This window comes from Sus scrofa, chromosome 2 (genome assembly GCF_000003025.6).
Source record: "Sus scrofa isolate TJ Tabasco breed Duroc chromosome 2, Sscrofa11.1, whole genome shotgun sequence".
In the NCBI taxonomy this organism is placed as follows: Eukaryota; Metazoa; Chordata; class Mammalia; order Artiodactyla; family Suidae; genus Sus; species Sus scrofa.
This window is the reverse complement of record NC_010444.4, coordinates 88,131,605-88,146,263: the sequence shown is the minus strand read 5'-3', so window position 1 is coordinate 88,146,263 and position 14,659 is coordinate 88,131,605. Positions and strand designations below refer to the sequence as shown.

Below are 14,659 nucleotides of genomic sequence, written 5' to 3'. Positions count from 1 at the left end.
CTGCCCTTGAGGAATTTTTGCTTTACATAGTCAGTTGAATTTTAAGGAATTTTATTTTCATTTACTCACATAGTTATAATTTCCAGTGCTCTTCTTTCCTTCCTGTAGATCTAAATTTCTTTCAGGTATCGTTTCTCTTGAGCCTGAATAACTTCCTTTAGCATTATTTTGTACTTCAAGTGTACTGGCAACAAATTCTCTCAGGCTTTGTGTATATGTGTGTGTATATACATATAGATTTTTATCTTAACTGCAGGTTGTGTTTCCTATTTCTTCACATGTCTAGTCATTTTTGGTTGTGTATTGGACATGGTCAATGAGATGATGTAGCGCCCATAGATTCTGTTATCTTTCTCTGAATATTTCACGTTGATTTTTGTTTTAGCAGGCAGTTAAATTACTCTTAGAGTACATCATCCCTCGGTATCCAAGAGAGATTGGGGTGTGTGTGTGTGTGTGTGTGTGTGTGTGTGTGTGTGTGTGTTGACTTCTGCCTGTTTTGACTATTTTTGGATGGTCTAACTTTTAGGGACAATGCCCTTCTCTGTGTTCTCTGAAAAAATAGCAAGTACTCATTAAAAGGGAAATTGGTCTCTGGGCCCTCAGTAAATTCATATTGAGTAGAGAACTGTTTCTTTTGCCATTTAGAGACACTGTTGATGTGAACAAGGTCTAGTCTCAAATGATTTAAGTTGTATTTTAAGCATATCTTTTCTTCCAAATTCTTTTACATTTTAGAAATGTATTTGAAAAATTTCTCACTTCTGCAAGGCCAGTTTTCAGAAATTATATTTTTTAATTTGAAGGCTACAGATGGAGGGCAGATGGCTGATTTTGAATTTGTTGTCAGAAGATTTTTAAGGAAGACACCCATTATAGGGCCTCTCTGCTATCATTAATCATTAATTGAAGTTTTCCTGACCTTTTTATGACCAAGTCATATACATAATTATTTTTCTTTGGTCTTTTTCTTTGTCCTAAATTCATCTTTTTAAAGAACCTATTCTTTCTACTCTGTTTTAATATTCCTCAAAGTTTTTTTTCCTATATCGATTCAGAATTTATTATTCACCTACCAGGGACTTATTATATGTCTTTAGCAAGAAATCCTTTGAAATTACCATATAATTTAATTTGCTTTCTCATTTAATTTTAGGTGACTGAGCTTGAATGTGTTAGTAGCCAAGCAAATGCAGTGCATAGCCACAAGACAGAATTAAATCAGACAATACAAGAACTGGAAGAGACGCTGAAAGTGAAGGAAGAGGTATTTGCTACTTCTCACTGGTCTGTAATTTCATGAAAATATGTGTACAGATATTAGAGACTGTGTCAGATTTAAAGGTATCTGATGCAATAAGGTAAGTTTGTGGGATGTTTTTAGGATGCAGTTTTTCTTGAGTGATATTAAGGTTGTTCATATTTTCCCCATGAACTGTGGTGAAGCAGTCAGACTAAGATACTGCCTCTTGCCTTCTGTATGAGAATTGCATTCATATAATCAACTGAAACCATTAGAAGTTAAATGAAATGTACAAGCTCTTGCTTTCTCTGATTTCCAGTCAAGAAATTTAATATCACAGAAAAGAATTATATCCATAAAACTTGAAACAACCTTAAAATATTCAGATTGCTGTCCATAAGTAATGCTGTATACTAAAGCCACCAAGTTGGGAGCTCCCGTTGTGGCACAGCAGAAATGAATCCAAATAGGAACCATGAGGTTGCCGGTTCAATCCCTGGCCTCACTCGTGGGTTAAGTATCTGGCATTGCCGTGAACTGTGGTGTAGGTCACAGACATGACTCAGATCCTGCATTGCTGTGGCTGTGGTGTAGGCTGGCAGCTGTACCTCCGACTCAGCCCCTAGCCTGGGAAACCCCATCTGCCATGGGTGCGGCCCTAAAAAGCAAAAAAGAAAAATAAATAAAACCACCAAGTTGATGTGTTGCTTAAGATTATTCTATACTAGACAACATACCTATAAAGATTAATTTACCCCTTTAAAAGTCAGTGTGAAGGAATATTTTTTAAATCATATTTTTTCTAAGGATTGGGACAACAATTTCAGGGAAAAATAAAGCCTTTTCTTTCCTTGATGTAGTTTAAATATTGTTGTTAAAGACATTTCTTTGTTTTTTTCTAGGAAATAGAAAGACTAAAACAAGAAATTGATAATGCCAGAGAACTACAAGAGCAGAGGGACTCTTTGACTCAGAAACTACAGGTGAGCGGTACTTTAATTAATTATTCGTTTCTATATAAAAACGCATCAGTCGTTCCCTCAAATAGTAATAACTTTCTTCTACAACTCCATTTTGTAGATTGTTGGTCATTTTTCTTTTCCTAGACTTCTGATTCATGCTTAATCTTTGATTTTTCAAAAATAACTTGCTAACTTCATCTAGGTAGCTTATGATCATTATACATGGTCATTTCTAAATTGTCTTTAATACATTATTTTAGAAATTTCTACTTTTTTTCAGATTTATTTGTCTTTTTTATTAAAGTATAGTTGATTTACAATGTTGTGCCAGTTTCTACTGTAATAGGAAAGTGACCCAGTCAAAAATATATATATATATTAATAAAACAAAAAAACAAAATTTTTGTTTTGTTTGTCTTTTTGAGGGCCACACCACAGCATATGGAGGTTCCCAGGCTAGGGAGTCAAGTCAGAGCTATAGCTGCTGGCCTACACCACAGCCACAGCAACTCTGGATACTTAACCCACAGAGCGAGTCCAGGGGTCAAACCCATGTCTTCATGGATAGTGGTTGGGTTTGTTACCGCTAAGCCATACAGCAACTCCTATATGTTTTTATAGAGTGAGGAATTTGGGATAAGGGGTGATAAGTGGGACCTGAAAGCCTAGGATTGGAAGGAGCACCTAGATTGTAATAGGAATGACCAACATGTATTCAGTGCTTGCTATGTACCAGACACTGCCCTTGACTTATATTTTACTTTTAATCCATGTAGCGGTCATATGAGGAAACTAAAGCTTGGCTAGATTAACGATTAACTTGTCCAACCTGTATTTATTTATTTTTTTTTTTGTCTTTTTTTTGGCCATTTCTTGGGCCGTTCCTGCGGCATATGGAGGTTCCTGGGCTAGGGGTCGAATCGGAGCTGTAGCTGCCAGCCTACGCCAGAGCCACAGCAACGCAGGATCCGAGCCGCGTCTGTGACCTACACCACAGCTCACGGCAACGCCGGAACCTTGACCCACTGAGCAAGGGCAGGGATCGAACCCGCAACCTCATGGTTCCTAGTCGGATTCTTTAACCACTGCGCCACGACGGGAACTCCCCAACCTGTATTTAAATGGGCACAAATTCTATGACAGTAGAGACCTTTCATGAAGAAAACAGGTTCTTTCTATGAAATGAGACATTTCTCTCTTCCTCTACCATCATTCACTTTCAGCTGTCTTGAGGAAATGAAGTTCCTTGTTTTGGTCTGCCCTATGTAATACCGTTCCTTCATTTTAACCATCTCTGTAGATTAGTGGTTCTGAACTAGGGGCAGTTCTGTGCCCCTGTGGACATCCAGCAATATGTGGAGACATTTCTTACTTTCACAACTAGGATAGTAAAACTGATGTCTGGTGGGTTGAAGCCAAGCTTGATGCTGAGCATTGAATTATCTCGCCCAAAAGGTCAAGAGTGCCAAAGTTGAGAAAACTTTGGTGTAGAAGTAAAATATGAACCGTGTAATCAGGGCTGGAAGAAATAGGGGAAATTCAGGCTCGTTTTGTCTTTTGTTTGGTTTGGCTCCCATTGTTTAAGTTCTTGCTGTGATTCAGACAATTGCTAAGCACTTACATACATTAGCTCGAACCCTTACAGTAGCAGGTGTGGTATCCGCATTTTCAAAGAGAGGGCAGCAGTTCAGAGGTGTTAACAGGTTTAATTAAGGCACTGAGCTAGAAACTAGGGACGCCTGGTTTTGTTTTGATTCCAAAATCTTTGTTCTTTCTGCATTACCATACTGTTTCATCAGCCACGCATCCAAGCCATCTCTAACAATTCTTGAGAAAATGTTTTCAGTTATGTACACATTGGCATTGTTCCCTAGAAACCAGGGGATGGTTTATTCATATCAAACTTCTACATGTATTTCATCATTGATTGAGCAGTAATTGAATTTTACACTTGGAATTATGAATACCAGTTCTTACCTGTTCTTTCACTGACTGTCAAAAGCACTTATCAGGACAACCTACCTGGAACTGGACAGGGAAGCTTTCAGAAAACCTAAACATGGAGTTAACATTGTGGTTCAGCACATTAAGAAACTGATATGGTGTCCACGAGGATGCGGGTTTAATCTCTGACCTTGCTTAGTGGGTTAAGGATCCAGCGTTGCCACAAGCTGTGGCATAGGTCACAAATGCAACTCAGATCCAGTGTTACTGTGGCTGTGGCACAGGCCTGCAGCTGCAGTTCCAGATTGACCTTACCCTGGAAAGTTTCATATGCATCAGGTGCAGCTGTGGATGGAAAGAAAAGAAAACCTAAGAATGCATTCTAAAAAACCATGTCACAGAAATAACCTCTATTATTTCCAGTTTGAAGAAAAGTTCCTACTTATAGCCAGCTCCCTTCTACCTAAAGATCTCTTTATCAAAAGTTCCAATACTCTTGAACCTCCATTCATAAAATCAGTCCAAAAAATTGAAACCATTAAATTTCTGGAACGGTGAGGAACGTCTGAAAATGCAATACATGGAATTGGATTGTAGGTGTGAATATGGATTTTAAAAAACTCATAGTTATGGGTAAGTTAAGAATAGTATGATTTTTCTAATTCGCAAGTTGTTTTTTCCCCAAATATCAATGTAATGTATGCTCATGGTAAAAAATTTAGGAAAATGTAATTTAGCAGAAAAAAGAGAAGAAACAATACCATTATCCTAAGGCAAAAGCCTTTAGAATTTCCTACCCCCAGTGTTTGTTTGGGTAACTTTTTCTTTATATGAGACATACAGATACCAATTTTTATCTTGCTTTCCTAACTTAACATTATGTCATAAGTTGCATATGTCATGGCTGCATAGCATTCTCCTATCTAGATGTACCATGGTTTTCTTCCAAGATTCTCACAAGGATGGTGATTTGTTTTCAGTGCTACAGCTATAATAAATAACGTCATAATGAATCTTTGTACATAATCCTTGCCTTTCACATTATTTCTTTAAGATGAACTTTTAAAAAAAGAATTACTGGGTGTCAATATTTTACAATTTCTTTTGCTGAGAAACCTGTATCTGGAAAGGCAAGATAACCCTCTGGATATTGGTCTCCTCCCATCTTTTCTGTCTGATAGGGAACGAAGGGGCTTCTCACTATTTTTTTTAGTATTATAATTTTTTGATTACAAGTAAGACTGAATAGTTTTCGACGTGTTTACTGTCATCTCTCTGTATTTTGAAGGCACTGAGTGCATTTTCACCTTAGAATACATGGCATATCCTTGCCTGGAGTTCTAAGTCCCCAGATCTTCAAATGGGCTGGTTTCTAGTATAATTTAGGTCTTGGCTCCCATGTTAATTTCTCTGACTTCCCAATTTAGGCGCTCTTCTGCAGGCCCTCACCACCCCCAGGTACTCTTTGTAATATTACCACTTCTTATTTTTCCTTGTAGCATTTACCGCTGTATGAAATGAAAGATCATTTTTAAAAGTGAAAAATCATTTTTTCTTTTTTAAATTTATTTAGTTATTTACAAATTTTTAAAATTTATTTATTTAAATTTATTTAGTTATTATTATTTAGTTATTTTAGTTATTTTTTGTCTTTTGTCTTTTTAGGGCCTCATCCATGGCACATGGAGGTTCCCGGGCTAGGGGTCGAATCAGAGCTGTAGCTGCCTTCCTACACCACAGTAATCTTGTGGATAGGTATTTTGTTACTGATGGAGAAGTGTAACTCTTAGAAGTAAAATTTTTAAGTGGGAAGGTCATAATTGCCCAATTCCTCTCCATAATGGGTTGTGCCAGTTCTCCCTTGTACTACTAGCAGTGTAAGTGCCTATTTCTCCACAGCCTCACCAACAAAATGTGTTCTCAACTTTTGGCAGTACATGATAGGTGAGAGATGATGGTTTAACTTGTGTATCTCATATTATGAGTGAGATTAAACATCTTTTAAGCTTAAAGGCCGTTTCAGTATCTTTTTATGCACATGTAGATTGGGTTTTCATGTCCTTTGCCCTTTTTTCTATAGTTTTTGATCCTTCTTCCAAAAATTTTCAAGAGTTCTTTTTATATCTGCAATTATGTTACAAATATTTTCTTGCAGTTTGTCATCGTTTTTTGACTTTGCTTAAAATGGCAGTGGTTTTTTTATGTGGCAGTCAGATATATCTTTCTTTTCTTTCATTGTTTCTGGCTTGTCAGTCATAGTTACATAGCTCTTTTCCAAACTTAAGTCATATAGGAATCCATCCATATTTCCCTGTAGTACTTATCTAGGTATCTTATTACCATTTATTTAAAACTTTATCCTTTTCCCCAGAGATTTGAGATAATCAATTTCCATGTGTATTTTGGTCTGTCTGGACTTCCTATTCTATCTGCTAGTCACACTTATCTATTCATGCCTCCTAGTACCACGCTCTTTTAATTGAACAGACTTTACAGCGCGTTTTAATGTCTGATAAGGCCAGTCTCTCCTTACAGCTTTTCTTTTGCATTGCTTTTTTAAATATATTCTTACATGTTTATTTTTCCATATGAATTTTAGTTTAACATCCTAATTTTAGTGTCAATGAAAAGTCGAGTTCTTTAAAAAGTTTCACTGGGATTGCTTAAAATTTATAATTTGCTTTAGCAGAGGTGTTATCTTTGTGAGGTTTCCATTCTATCCAAGAACGAGGAATGTCTTCTCATTTCTTCACATCTACTTTTGTGTTTTACAGAAGTGTGTTAGTGTTTTCTTCATGTGAGTTTGGCGTGTTTCTTGTTTATTTGTAGATATTTTATCTTCTTTTTTTACTAATGCAAATAGGATTTTCTCTACCGTTGTATTTTTTTAATTGATTATTATTGTTTGTATGTTGAATTTTGTTTGCTAATTTTGTATCTTGCTACCTTACTAAATCATTTTGTTGTTTGAGCTAGCTTTGTCACTTATTCCATGTCTCCCTTAAGATTCCCAAGGTATACTAACATATAATCTACAAATAGGGATGATTTATCTCTTCTTTTCCCAATTCTTATGCCTCTGTTGATTTCTTTGTCAAATTACATCGGTAAAAACACCAATACAATGTTAAAAAATAGTGGAGATGACAGACTTATTTTGTTCCTAAGTGGAAATCCCTCTAATATTTTCCCATTAAACGCCAGATTTATCACTAAAAAAAATGAGTGGCTAATTCCTATTTTCTTGAGTGTTTTTACTACTAATAAGTGGATTTTGTTAATAGCTTTTTTAAGTAGCAGTGGAGATAATCGTAATTTTTCTTTCCAGACCCATTAATATGGTTTATTTTATTAATGAATTTTCTAATATTGAACCACCTTTCTGTTCCTGTAATAAATACCACGTAGCTGTGGTGCCTTATTTTCTTAATACAGTGTCAGATTTTTGTTACCTATTTTTTGTAATTTTTACATGATACTCATTTGTAATATTCTTTTTTTCAGGTGGGGGCAGAATTTATAAGATTTAGGTAGCAAGGTTATAGTAGCTTCATAAGATAATTTAGAAATTTCTCTTCATTTTCTATGCTCTGGAGTAATTTATGTCATATTGGAACTATCTGTTCTTTGAAGGTTTAATAGAACTCCCCCTTGAAACTATCTGAGCCCAGTACTTTTTTGTGGAGTAATTCCTTGATTACTCTCTATTCCTTCTGTAGATACTAGACCATTACACTTTCCATCTTGTTTTTATTTATTTATTTATTTATTTACTTTCGGCTTTTTAGGGCTGCACCCATGGCATATGGAGGTTCTCAGGCTAGGAGTTGAATCGAGCTACAGCTGCTGGCCTACACCACAGTCACAGTAATAGTGGGATCTGAGCTGCTGCATCTGTGAATGACCTACACCGCAGCTCACAGCAACGCCAGATCCCTAACCCAATGAGTAAGGCCAGGGATTGAACCCCAGTCCTCATGGATTCTAATCAGATTCATCTCTGCTGATCCATGAAAGGAACTCCCTTTCCATCTGGGTTTTTAAATAGTCAGTGGGAACTCTTGCAATTTCTTATTTTATATAGTTGTTCTTTATCCTTTTCTTTTTAAAGCTAAGCTTAAAAATGATGCCTACTTTAAGTATTTTAAAAAATAAGACTTTGACTTATTAATATCACTATTTTTCTATCCTCTTCTAATTAATATTTTCTTTGTTCTTTATTATTCCTGCTTATGCTTTTTTTGTTTACTTTCTTATTCTTTTTCTAGCATTTGAGAGAATTTAATTCCGTTATTGTCATTTTTATTTATATGTGTTTAAAGCTATAAATTTTCCTCCGATTAATCTAATGATCAGAAGAAAATCTATAGTTTTAATCAGTAAGTGTATCCCATAAATTCTGACAGCGTTTTCATTATCATTATTTCCTGAAATTCTGTAATTTTAGCTTTGTTTCCCTTTTACTGAAGAGACGTTTAAAATAGTGTGTTTTAGGAGTTCCTGTCGTGGTGCAGCAGAAAGGAATCCTACTAGGAACTATGAGGCCGAGGGTTCAATCTCTGGCCTTGCTTAGTGGGTTAAGGATCTGGCATATTCCTGAGCTGGGGTGTAAGTCACAGATGCGGCTCCAATTCAACCCCTAGCCTGGGAACTTCCATATGCTGCAGATGGGGTCCTAAAAAGCAAAAAGAAAAAAAGAATGTGTTTTAGTTTCCTGGTGGAAGAGCCTTTTAGTTTTTTGATGTATGTCAAGTTTTACCACTGCGTTGTGATCACAAGGGTTTGTTTGTATAATTTCTGCTTTATATAATCTACTGCTTTTTGCGTAATGTAATATATGATTAATTTTTGTGAGTGCTCTTTGATTTGTAATTAAAATCTTTTGTATCCTTACCTTTTTTTGTTCCTCTTGATCTGTCCTATAATGAGAGTGGCGTATTAAAATCTCTTTTCAATATATTTTTATCTGTGGCTCCTTAAATCTCATGTAGTTTTTACTTTATAGGGATGGCTGCTGTGTTTCTTGGAACATAAGCATAATTGTTATATCCTTATTGTGAGTTGTAGCTTTTTATCATTAAAAGTCTCTTTCTTTGTCAGTTTTTCTACCACTGTCACAACCCCACCCTGGTATTCCTTTGCCCATGTCATTGTTTTGGAATTTCTAAATCAATTTCCAAGTGGAAGGACCTTTATTTTCTGACTTAGCTATCAATTCCACGTCTTATTAAAATATTACCACAGAGTCCTTGTTGTAACATTTATGCTTAACTGACTGGTTTTTTGGTTTGTGACCTAATGCATGATCACTTTTTGTGGATGTTCCTTGTGTGTTATGCTATAGTTGGGTAGAGCTTTGTGAGCCCGTCTGAACATTTTTTTTTAAAACTAGGCAACTCATTCATGTTTGTTGATATGATTTTTATGTTTGGTTTCAACTTATCATTATGCTTTGTATAGTTGATAGGTAATATATTTTTTAAAACTGAATTTCATTTTTATTTTTTAATTAAGGGATAGTTGATTGACAATTTTCTGCTCTAGGGCCAAATGACCCAGTCTTAAATATATATACATTCTTTTTCTTATATTATCTTCTTTCATGGTCTGTCCCAAGAGATTAACTATATATATATAGTTCCCTGTGCTATACATATACAGTAGGATCTCATTGCTTATCTATCCTAAATGTAACACATATGTATGTTATATTACTTTGTTTCTTTTTCTATATGATGTGTTCTTTGCTCTTTCTTATATTTTTTGAAATTTAAGGTAGTCTTCACTTTGTCATAGTGTCACCTTTGAACTTCCATCTTTTAAAAATGCTCCTAATCAAAAAAAAAAAAAAATGCTCCTAATCAACAGTGTTCATATTTAAACTTCTCTATCTGGTTTGTTCGTTTTTAATGATGTCCTTTGACATTGAACTGTTACCTATTCAGTAATAATGAATGAGCGGATCTGCTTTTCTCTTTCCCTTCCCTTTTTTCTTCTCCTTTTTTTAGTTGCATTATTTCTACTTTGTCAGAATAAGTAACATTTCTATACTACTTTTTAACCATAATCCCCTTATTTAAGTCTTTGATATATGCTAAGTAGTAAAAGCTCACCATCAGTCCTTTTTCTACAGTTTTCACATCATTTCATCAGTTGGATGAAGCCTGTCTGCTAGTAGCTAGTACCAGAAGAGCTCATGGTACCTATTTTCTCAGTTCTTAAATATTTAAGCTGTTTTTAATAGACTTAGTATTTGGATAACAGCTTGGCTAGATACAAAATCCTCTGTTCATAATTTTCTTTCTTTTTTTTTTTTTGAGTTTCTTGAAAATGCCACTCCATTATTACCTTGTTTTTATATTGCTTTTGAGAAGTCTGATTCTAGTCTGATTTTCTAGCCTTGGACATTTTGGGCTAATTCTGCTCATATGCCCTAAGGACTTTTTTTCCCTTGTTTTCAAAGTCTAATCATTTTACTGGACTATTTCTTGGACTTGATTGTTGAGGATCAGTTGTCCCAGGTACCTGGTGGGACCTTTAATTTATAGATTAGGTCTTCCTCTGTGTCCAGGAAATTTTCTTCTTCTTCTTCTTTTTTTTTTTTTTTTGAGTTTTCAAAATGGTTTTATTTTTTTGAAAATTATGTATTTAAGGTATACAGCATGATGTTTTGATACACACATATGTATAGTGAAATGATAACTGCAGTCAAGCTAATTAACATGTCCACCCATGCATTTACTTTTATTTTTTGGTCACGCCCCCAGCATGCAAAAGTTCCTGGGCCAGGGATTGAACCCATGACATAGCAGTGACAACTACGGACAGGAAAGTTTCTTATATAAAGTTTTAAATATTGTTTCTGTCCTATTGTGGTATTTTTCTTCTTGAGGTGCTCCAGTGATAAGCAGTTGGATTGTCTTGTCTTCTATTTCAACTGTTTTCTCTCTAACCATTTTTATTACTTTATCTTTCTTTCATTCCTTTGGATTTTTAAAAATCATAAATGACTAAAAATACTTTTTTGGCCTTACCCAAGGTATGTGCAGGTTTCTGGGCCTGGGATCAAACCTGTGCCACAACGGTGACAATGGCAGATCTTTAACCCAATATGCCACCAGGGAACTCCTGACTAAAAGTATTTTTTATTCACATCTGTTTTTATTTGAGTATTGTATAATTTAGTCTTCATTTCTGATATAATTTTGCCTTTTTCTTCCATTTCTATTGTGGTTTTAGTCAACTCCTGTTTTTCAGAGTTTTGGCTCATTTCTGTTTTTAGTGTTTGGATATCTGATTCAAGTTCTTCTTTAAATGCTTGAGAATATTTAATTCAGAGTGGAGGGTTCTGTCAGAATTTTCTGGTGCCTCAGTTGGTGTTTTGAGATATTTTAACTTTTATTTACTGAAGTGTTTTTAGCATAATTTTCTATTTTCATCTTTTAACAGTTTTTGTAGATGAAGATTACGGGTACCTTTGTATTTATTGGGTAGGATGGCAGTTTGGGGTGGTTTACAAATTCTTATTTCAAAAACACCACTTTGGGGAAACAGTAGGGGAAAAGTTTGTATCCTTCAATATTTTTTCTTTTTTTCTTTTTTTTTTGAAAGATTCTAAATATCCTCATGTTACTTTTTTTAAAATGATTTTTATTTTTTCCATTATAGTTGGTTTACAGCATTCTGTCACTTTTCTACTGTACAGCAAAGTGACCCAGTCATATGTGCATTCTTTTTCTCACGTTCTCCTCCATCATGCTCCATCATAAATGACTAGATGTAGTTCCCAGGGCTATACAGCAGGATCTCATTGCTTATCCATTCCAAAAGCAATAGTTTGCATCTATTAACCCCAGTTTCCCAGTCCATCCCATCCCTTCCCCCTCCCCCTTGGCAACCACAAGTCTGTTCTCCATGTCCATGTATTTCTTTTCTGTGGAAAAGTTTATTTGGGCCATATGTTAGATTCCAGATATCATATGGTATTTGTCTTTCTCTTTCTGACTTACTTCACTTGGTATGAGAGTCTCTTCATCCATGTTGCTGCAAATGGCATTAATTTGTTCTTTTTTATGGCTGAGTAGTATTCCATTGTGTATATATACCATAACTTCTTAATCCATTCATCTACCGTTGGACATTTAGGTTATTTCCATGTCTTGGCTCTTGTGGATAGTGCTGCAGTGAACATGTAGGTGCATGTGTCTTTTTCAAGGAAAGTTTTGTCCGGATATATGCCCAGGAGTGAGATTGCTGGGTCATATGGTAGTTCTATATTTAGTTTTCTGAGACACCTCCATACTGTTTTCCATGGTGGTTGTACCAATTTACATTCCCACCAACAGTGTAGGGAAGGTTCCTTTTTCTCCAAACCCTCTCCAGCATTTTGTTACTTGTGTACTTATGAATGATAGCCATTCTGACGGGTGTGAATGGTATCTCATAGTAGTTTTGATTTCTCTAGTAATTAGTGATATTGAGCATTTTTTCGTGTGCTTGTCGGCCATCTGTATATCTTCTTTGGAGAAATGTCTGTTCTGGTCTTTTGCCCATTTTTCAATTGGGTTGTTGGCTTTTTGGCTGTTGAGTTGTATAAGCGGTATGTATATTTTAGAGATTAAGCCCTTGTCAGTTGCATCATTTGAAACTATTTTCTCCTATTCCTTAGGTTGTCGTCATCATCTTCTTCTTCTTCTTCTTCTTCTTCTTTTTAATGTTTCCTTTGCTGTGCAAAAGCTTGTCAGTTTGATTAGGTCCCATTGGTTTATTTGTGTTTTATTTCTGTTGCCTTGGGAGACTGATCTAAGAAAACATTTGTGAGAGTTCCCATCTTGGCACAGTGGAAACAAATCCAACTAGGAACCATGAGGTTGTGGGTTTGATCCCTGGCATCTCTCAGTGGGTTAAGGATCCGGTGTTGCTGTGGGCTGTGGTGTAGGTCACAGGTGCAGCTTGGATCCCGAGTTGCTATGGCTCTGGCACAGGCCAGCAGCTGTAGCTCTAGTAAGACCCCTAGCCTAGGAACCTCCATATGTCCTGGGTGCAGCCCTTAAAAAAAAAAAAAAAAAATTTGTGTATGGTTGATGTCAGAGAATGTTTTGCCTATGTCCTCTTCTAGGAGTTTGATAGTGTCTCATCTTACATTTAAGTCTTTAAGCCATTTTGAGTTTATTTTTGTACATGGTGTTAGGGTGTGTTCCAGTTTCATTGATTTAAATGCGACTGTCCAGTTTTCCCAGCACCACTTGCTGAAAAGACTGTCTTTTTCCCATTTTATATTCTTGCCTCCATTGTCAAAGATTAATTGGCAGTAGGTGTCTAGGTTTATTTCTGGGTTCTCTATTCTGTTGCATTGGTCCATATGTCTGTTTTGGTACTACTACCACATTGTCTTGATTACTGTGGCTTTGTAATATTGTCTGAAGTCTGGGAGAGTTAAGTCTACTTCTTGGGTTTTTTTCCTCCTCAGGATTGCTTTGGCAATGCCTTTATGTTTCCATATATATATTTTTGGATTGTTTGTTCTAGTTCTGTGAAAAGTGTCATGGGTAATTTGATAGGGATTGCATTGAATCTGTAGATTGTTTTGGGTGGTAAGGCCATTTTTACAATATTAATTTTTCCAACCCAGGAGCATGGAATATCTTTCCATTTCTTTGCATCCTCTTTAATTTCCTTGATTAATGTTTTATAGTTGTCAGCATATAAGTCTTTCACCTCCTTGGTCCAGTTTATTCCCAGGTATTTGATTTTTTGGGAGTGCAATTTTAAAAGTATTGTATTTTTTTATTCCTTTTCTAATATTTCATTGTTAGTGTACAGAAATGCAACTGATTTCTGAATGTTAGTCTTGTATCCTGGTACGTTGCTGAATTCATTGATCAGTTCAAGTAGCTTTGGGGTTGAGTCCTTCAGGTTTTTTTATATATAGTATCATGTCACCTTCATACAGTGACAATTTTACCTCTTCTCTTCCTTTTATTTCTTTTGTTTGCCCCATTGCTGTGGCCAGGACTGCCAATACTATGTTGAATAAAATGGTGAGAGTAGGCATCCTTGCCTTGTCCAGATTTTAGTGGGAAGGCTTTCAGCTTTTCTCCATTGAGTATTATATTTGCTGTGGGTTTGTCATAAATGGCTTTGATTATGTTAAGGTATGTTCCTTCTGTTCCCACTTTGGTAAGAGTTTTTATCATGAATGAATGTTGGACTTTGTCAAATGCTTTTTCTGCATCTTTTGAAATGATCATGTGGTTTTTTACTTTTCTTTTGTAAATGTGGCACATGACGTTGATTAATTTGTGTATATCAAACTATCCTTGTGAACTTGGGATGAATCCCACTCAGTCATGGTATATGATCTTTTTTATATGTTGTGGATTTGGTTGGCTAAAATTTTGTTGAGCATTTTTGCATCTATATTCATCAAAGATATTGGTCTGTATTTTTCTTTTTTGGTAGTATCTGTCTGGGTTTGGTTTTCATAGAATGGCTTCATAAATGTCTTTGG

The 14,659-nt window shown here is 35.5% G+C and overlaps 1 protein-coding gene across 3 annotated transcripts in view; it reads left to right on the top strand.

Annotated features, from left to right (window-relative positions):
* HOMER1 (homer scaffolding protein 1) overlaps window positions 1–14,659 on the top strand; it is a 137,180-nt gene that overhangs the window by 107,580 nt on the left and 14,941 nt on the right. For all 3 annotated transcript variants that reach the window (XM_021077838.1, XM_021077830.1, NM_001243811.1), the window contains 2 exon segments: window positions 1,157–1,267; window positions 2,146–2,226. In XM_021077838.1, coding sequence (XP_020933497.1) covers window positions 1,157–1,267; window positions 2,146–2,226 — 192 coding nt within the window.